The 7,993-nt window shown below is 33.4% G+C and overlaps 1 protein-coding gene across 1 annotated transcript; it reads right to left on the reverse strand.

The window, feature by feature from the left end:
- Positions 1-6,536: 6,536 nt before the first annotated feature.
- LOC147816566 (uncharacterized) lies at positions 6,537-7,583 on the reverse strand. The gene is made up of 3 exons (XM_087156842.1): positions 7,226-7,583; positions 6,907-7,011; positions 6,537-6,856 (listed from the first exon to the last, which is right to left on the reverse strand). The coding sequence occupies exons 1-3, from the start codon at positions 7,581-7,583 to the stop codon at positions 6,537-6,539; spliced, it is 783 nt and encodes a 260-aa protein (XP_087012968.1).
- Between the last annotated feature and the right edge of the window lie 410 nt (positions 7,584-7,993).

Here is a 7,993-nt window from a genome sequence, read left to right on the forward strand (position 1 = left end):
TAAAGAAAGACAATTAAAATTGAATCAAGATTTCGATAAGAACGCTAATAGCTCCGAATATTGCTCAATTTTCTGATATAGTGAACTTTGTGAATAAAATAAACAAAATTATAAGAAAAAAAAACTTGGTATCCCCTAACTTAAAGTGTGAAAGTTTGCATTATATGAGCAGTAAGTTTTAGTTGAGTTAACCTTTAGTTAAGTTAGGCCTTTTGTCTATTCTTCTTCTAACTTTTATTTATTTATTTATTTATTTATTTTTTTTTTAACTTTTATTGTATAAGGAGGCTAGTGAAACCAATCCCATAGCAAAATAAGGTTTATTTTCACTCAGAAAAATCTTCTAATGTGAACCTAAAAGAGGTTGTAATACGGTTTACGTGTAAACCATATTACGTGTTTTTTTTAAAACTTTTATTGTATAAGGAGGCTAGTGAAACCAATCCCAGATAGCAAAACAAGGTTTATTTTCAATCAGAAAAATCTTCTAATGTGAACCTAAAAGAGGTTGTAATACGGTTTACGTGTAAACCGTATTACGTGTTTTTTTTAAAACTTTTATTGTATAAGGAGGCTAGTGAAACCAATCCCAGATAGCAAAACAAGGTTTATTTTCAATCAGAAAAATCTTCTAATGTGAACCTAAAAGAGGTTGTAATACGGTTTACGTGTAAACCTTAAAACAAGATTTGTGACAATCTGCTCTATTCTACGCACATTGCCCTAATCCAAAAGCTTGGAAAACAACCTTCTGTATAAAAAACCTTAAAAGGAGGTTGACTAAGGGTTTTCAAACGTGAAAAAAAAATATTCGAAAAAGCTAGTCTCAAGTGTGAAAATAATCTTAAATCTAGGTAATTATAAGGTTTCTTTTCGCAAAGTCTTTTATGCTCAGCTAAAATCCGCTTTGTCATGAAATTTTTATGGACAATGCAATTTGATCCTATCACTACTGTGACGTCAGCTAAACTGTCATTATGAACCTAAGGGGCCGTTTTACCTTACTTTTCGAAAAAAAAAGCTTTAAAAATTAATTTTGCATCATTTTAGGAAGAAAGGTTTGAAACTGCAATATTTTTCTTTTATTGAAAAAAGGTTTTTAGTACTAACATTTTCACGATAATAAAAAGGAAATTCCGACACAAAGTTACCGTAAAGTTACATGCTTTCTGGGAATAGTTTTTAGATGGCAGCGATTGCTGGGCAATTAGCAAAGCAAGCGAAGAGAAACTAATAATTTCGAAAGAGAAAATATTAAGACAAATTTTTGGTGCAGAAAAAAGAAAACGGAACCTGGAGAAATCTTTTCAACCATGAATTACAATCAAAATACAATGAACCTAACATCGTAAAAATGATTAAAGTTTCTCACTAAAGGCCTGGTTTCTTAGGACAGGACGCCGTCAGCTGGAAATCAGCGCTAACCTCTGATTGGTCCATTTGTGAGTTTGATAGTATACGTCATCGAACACTCATCTTGAACTACAATAGTCGTCCAACTCAACTGCAGTTGGATTACAACGTGACGTTAACCACAGAAGCAATGGCGGACAACATCCAACAACGCATTGAAATCAGCCAGGATTTTGATTTTGACATTGAACATAGCTTCTTCATTAAATATAGCACTCTTCATTTAGCTCAGCTATAATGTGTTTTTTCTTGGATAAAGTCATTATTTGTTCTCTAAAACACTGGTCGACAATAGCAAAATCAATACAAATTCAAAATAAATATTTGTTTACGTTATTAACGCATGCGCAATGACAGATAATGTCTGCGTTGGACCGACTGCTCACGCTGAGCTAACAAAAAAGTATTTTTTTGGCGTCAGCTCTACGTCAACTTTCCGCTGACGCTCAGATAAGGCGCTATTTCTAAGAAACCAGGCCTTGAGCTAACAAACCAGTATTTTGTTGGCGTCAGCGGGACGTTGACGTCCCGCTCACGCCCAGATAAGGCGCTTGTCCTAAGAAACCAGACTTTAAGGTGACTAGGACATGTATTTCGATATAGCAATGAAAATCCTATTTAAAAAGAAGTAACCATCCAAACACTAGAGGGAAAAAGAAAAAGAGGAAGACCTAGAAGAAGATGGTTATATAGAGTAGAGAAGTGGTTAAAGAACTTGGAAGTTAATAGATGGAAAAATATAGCATCGAATAGATCTAGACAGGGTAAACTGACTGAGACGGCCTTGGCCGGTGACCGGCTGTAGTGCCTGAGAAGAAGAAGTGTAAGGAGGGTCTCATTCACCTTTGTTTTTTTTTTTTTTTCCTCTTCCGATATTTTTCAAAAGAAAAAAAATCCTTTTGTTTGTAAAATATTTAATTAGTATATCCTTTTTCAGCGGCGTATCCAGGGTATGGCAAGTATGGCGAATGCCATAGGCGCATTATTTCAAAAATGCTCAAATTCAATTAACATCAACGATTTGTTTTACTTAAAAATTTTATTAAATGTTGTTTTTTTTTTAAATTAGGGCAGAATTAAAAAAATAATACAACATTTAACCTTTTCATCTGGGCTCGAAAAGAAGACATCGAGGTCTTTTGAGGGACTCTTTTCGTAAAAGGAGGAGTGAAGTATGACAGGGAACTGCTAATCGTAAAAACAAAGTGGGTGACGAGCATTAAACAATTTTATCCTTCCACTTTTTTTTAATACTTTTGATTATATGTATTTCGCAATTTGTTAACCGTGCCTTTGCTTAACTCGAAAGGCGTAGGAAATCTCCTTAGGTTGGTATATTAGATTCAGCATTAAAAAGAAAGTGGAAACAAGAACGAAAAAAAATTATTCCACATACCAACTTTTTTTAAACAACCTACCTGTTATGTGTGATAAAAACTCATACACGTTTCTACATTTATGCACTAGACCCTTTTTCCGTTTTGATGCTTTCAAGTTAGGCAAATTAAAATTAAATATAATTCTTTAATATTTATGAATACATTCACGATAAATACTAAAATAAACAAGTAATAAAAAATAGCTTTTTTTCCCGGCTGTTATATATACTACGATTTTGGCAAAAACCAAATTTTAATTATAAAATCGTAATTTGAAGAATAATGCTTAGCTTGTAATAATTATAATTATTACTCTTTTTACTAACTTTTTGATACATTCCAATAAAAATATTTTTAATTTTGGAAACTTTTCTAAGCAATTCACATTTAATTTCAATCAAAATCCTTTTACAAAAAGTCTTTTAACCACATATTTTATTTAAAAGGAATTTAAAATTTTTTAAAATGTAGCTTGCCATTGTTTCCCAATAAGCAAATTAATTATTTCAAGATATTCTTAAACTGCAACGTCAACTTCCTCTAATTTACTTCTCATTAAAGAATGTATTGCTGCCGTTATTTAGATTAAAGTTTTGTATGTAATTATGTGTTTATTATTATCTGTTATTATGTAATGTTTGTAAAACTTAATTATATTCAGAGCATCGTTTTTTTTTTTTTTTTTCATTGAACATTAAATAAACTAACCGAAATACATCATTTAGTTGTAACCATTTTGTTTATAATTTACATAACAAATCGTAATTATTTACGCTGTGATCTTTAATGAATTTATTATGTCGCGATGATTTTACTGTTTTGATGTCAGCAACATATGATTATTTTTAAAAAAATCAATTTCCTTCAGTTTTAATTTTGAAAATATTGGGTAATCATCCAGTTATGTTATAGTTCTTCTTTAACCTTGAGCTACATTTGCTGTATGAACGTATTTTTGTTGCCAAATTATATTTGTGAAACTTTAAAATATAATTGTGCTTAATTAATGAAAAACAATAGAATCGTCTATAAATATGATGAAACAGTCCTTTTTATTTCTAACCAATGATGATTTCGAATACACGTGAATGCCATACAATTAAAGAGAGATAACTTTATTGTTATAGTTAATTTTTATTTATTTATTAATCTATTTAAAAAAAAATACAATGCAATCTTTTTGCATTATTGCCAAAAGGGCTACAATGCTTTTATTTCGTATTGCATAAAAAGAGAATGCAAATAGAATATAAATAGAAAGAGAATATAAATATTTTAGAAAGGGCTCCTGTACGAGACTTGTCATAGGCACTTCTTTCCATAAATGCGTCTCTGCCCTTTTGTTATAGCATTTCGTTAATATGTTTATCGTAATAAAATTAACGATTACTTGGATTTAAAAAATAACCATAGCCAAAAAAAAACGAAAAAAAAACTTAGGAATAACGAATGTGTGATACAATAAAAAATAATAAATGAGAAGTTATTCTATTTGTTAATAACACTTATTTCTATAGGTTACTAGATAGCTGAAGCGGAAAACTTTACAAAGACGATTAGTAAACAACGGGCGTCATTGCACTCTCAAATTGTCGAATAGTCTTAATTTTAAAAATAACCGGTTTTTAAATTATTTTTATGAAGTTTCCCAATATTTACTTTTTTAAAAGAAATTATGGTTAATATTTATTTATTGCAAGGAGACGGATCACGGGTCAGATTCCCCGTGCTATCAGGCTGACCGTGGGAGGTTTTCATGGTTTTCTTCTCCATGTAACGTAAATGGGATTTAATTCCATCAGAAAGTACACGAAGGCAACTTCCAGCCAGTACTTGCTCCAGGAGTGCCCCTACCAACTGGATTGGGTTAAAAATTACAAGGAAAAGGAATTGAACATTGATAGTCGTAAATTCAAAAATTGGGCCAGTACTTGCTCCAGGAGTGCCCCTACCAACTGGATTGGGTTAAAAATTACAAGGAAAAGGAATTGAACATTGATAGTCGTAAATTCAAAAATTGGGCCAGTACTTGCTCCAGGAGTGCCCCTACCAACTGGATTGGGTTAAAAATTACAAGGAAAAGGAATTGAACATTGATAGCCGTAAATTCAAAAATTGGGCCCGCTGTTTACCGACGGTGGTAAAAAAAAATTATATTAAGAAAGGAGGAGGGAAAAAAGGTAATTTCTAGCCAATATCCTTGATCCTTGTAAATATATCTAGTGCAGATTTCAAAGAGCTCTTTTTTTTTCCTTTTTGTAATTATACATTGTTTTTTTTTTTTTTTTTGGTTATTACCACAAGCTTTCTCATAGCCCAATATTTTTAATGCGATTTTATTACTACACACAAGTTTGTTATTTGAGTTTTAACTTTTTGCCGCACTCGATTGACGATAATTCCATCGTCGTTTGACAATCGCTTTTTTTTTCTCCAGCAGTTATTTACCAGTTTTTCGGCCATTTCCAAGTGTATTTTTTTTTTTTTTTTTTTTTTTTTTAAATTCCGAAAATCTTAATACAATACATTTGAGACTAATTCCGATATGTATTAATCAATATGATGTTATTAAGACACGCGAATTACAACTTTGAGTAACGACTGTTTGTTACAGATTTTTAAAAGAAGTAAATTTAAATTAAATTACAACATGCAGGTTTCAAATTTTGGATATAACTTTTTGGTTATAAGGGTCCTTGGACCTCCTACCCTATAATCAGCTAACACTATAAGGGTCCTTTGACCTATTTTATATAGTTTGTTTGTTTGGCCGCATTTTGTATCATTTTGTCCCTTGTGGCGATCTTTGATTGAAGTTGTAATCATGCATCAATCCAGTTGTATGATCTTGATGTTGACATAAACCCTAAACAAATAGGGTGGGTCGTGTCACTATTCAAATATTACTTTTCGATGCGCTGTGATTTCGACGGTTTCATTATAAATTCACGTTGTTTATTAATCGTTTTTGCAACCATTGCTGTGTATATTTTTTTTCAGTTTTCCATATTTTAAATAAAGTATTATTATGATAAATGAATTTTACATTTCAGTAATCACTATTTAATAGTTTGGCTGTTTCACCCCAGTTTTATTAGAACAACTTTTTCAAGCATGACTATAAATAAAACAAAACACGTTGTTTCAGTTAACTTTCTTCTTCTTCTTCAGCACGACAGCCCCTTACAGGCCTTGGCTGCCTCAACCACACGTAGCCTCCAACGCCTCCTGTCCATGGTGACTTTTTTCCAGTTGTTTATCTTTATTACTTTTAGATCTTTACCAGTGTCATCCAGCCATCTAGTTGGAGGTCCTCCTCTAGCCCGATATCCCGAAGGATTTTTAAAGGAGGCGATTCGGACTGCATTATTTTCTGGATCTCTCCAGATATGGCCAAGCCATATTAATCCATTGCTTCGGATGACCTGCACTATCTGTGGCTGTCCATAGAGTCTATATAATTCAAAGTTGTATCTGATTCGCCAACAACCTCTTTCTTGTACTGGGCCATAAATAATTCGAAGGATTTTACTTTCAAAAACACCAAGAGTACGCCGAGTGTCTGCGTTTAGTGTCCATGTTTCACTTGCATAAATTTTAATTTTAGCTTTTCGACTGAATAGGCTTGATCTTAATTATTTTCTTAGTCCAAAGAAACACTTGTTTGCCATTTTTATTCTGTTGTCTACTTCTGTTTTTATGCTATTTTAGTCATTGATCATTATTCCAAGGTATTTGAATTCATTAAACCTTTTCAAATGTGTAACCATTTATGAATAAAAGATCATGATTTACAGTTGTGGCTGGAGATTTCATAAATTTAGTTTTATCTTCATTGATGGTAAGGCTCATATTTGTGGCAGAAGTTTCAAGAGCCAGAAAGGCCTCTCTCACAGCTCTCTCTGACCTTCCTATGACATCGATGTCATCGGCATATGCCAGTAATTGAAGTAATCTATTCCAAAGGATGACTTTTCGGTCTAATCCACTATCTCTGATACATTTCTCCAGAGCTAGATTAAAGAGTAGACAGGTGAGGGAATCCCCTTGACGCAGGCCTCTCTCTGTAGAAAATGGTTCAGATAATTGATTTTAACCCTGCATCTTATATTACTTAGTGTAGCTCTGGTTATGTTAATGAGTTTAGTAGGGATCCCAAATTCGGCCATTGCTTCCAGTAGTTTATCTCTCTTTATGCTGTCGTAAGCAGCTTTAAAGTCTATAAATAAATGAAAAGTTTTGATATTATATTCCTTAGTTTTTTTCTAAAATTTGTTTTATGGTGTGAATTTGATCTATAGTAGATCTTTGTGATCTAAAACCACATTGGTAGACTCCAATTATTTTGTCGGTAAAAGGGAGCAGTCTTGCAAAAAGCAAGTTGAAGAATATTTTATATGCCGTATTGAGGAGTGTAATGCCCCTATAGTTACGACATTCAAGTTGGTCTCCTTTCTTATATATGGGGCAAATGGAGCCTTCTTCCCATTCAATGGGCAATTTCTCCGTATCCCAAATTTTAACCATGATATTATAGATCGTGCTAAGAAGCTCTGGTTCATCAGTTTTTAGTAGCTCAGATGGTATACAGTCGGGACCAGCCGACCTATTGTTGTTAAGTTTTTTAATAGCTAGGACAACCTCTTCCAGAGATGGTGGGGGGATGTCTACGCGTTGAACTGGGTTCAGTTCGTCTGGGCTGTTCTCCAAGTTGAGAGTCTCATATTTTGCTTCAAGCAAATTTTGAAAGTAGCATTTCCAAACTTTAAGCACGTGATGAAGTTCGCTCATCACCACCCGTCGGTGTTCCCACCTTAACGTGGTGGTGTGATTTGTGTGCGTTGTCGACCCCGAGAGCTATGCCGGCGATAGCTTAGCTACTGGCAGGGGTCACCCAAGCTGGACAGGTCTGAGGGGGGACACCAGACAAAGAGGAACACCCTGGTCCTTCAGTTTGGGGGTTTGGCTTGGGGCCAACTACCCCACACTGTAAAAAACTTCCAGTTCAGAAACCTCAACAATACTTGTAGAAATAAGGATGGAGAACTTGTGAGCGAACTTCTGCTAACTTTGGAAATGCTAATTTGGTGGCGTAGTCCACCTGTGCTATCACGTTCATGTTGATTATACAGTTTTTATTACATAACGGAAAAAAAATTGCTGAATATGCTTTCAATAAGCTTCTTTTTAATGAGAGTTTT

This window comes from Parasteatoda tepidariorum, chromosome 1, assembly GCF_982258835.1.
Source record: "Parasteatoda tepidariorum strain Cologne lab strain chromosome 1, Ptep-v5.0, whole genome shotgun sequence".
Taxonomy (NCBI): Eukaryota; Metazoa; Arthropoda; class Arachnida; order Araneae; family Theridiidae; genus Parasteatoda; species Parasteatoda tepidariorum.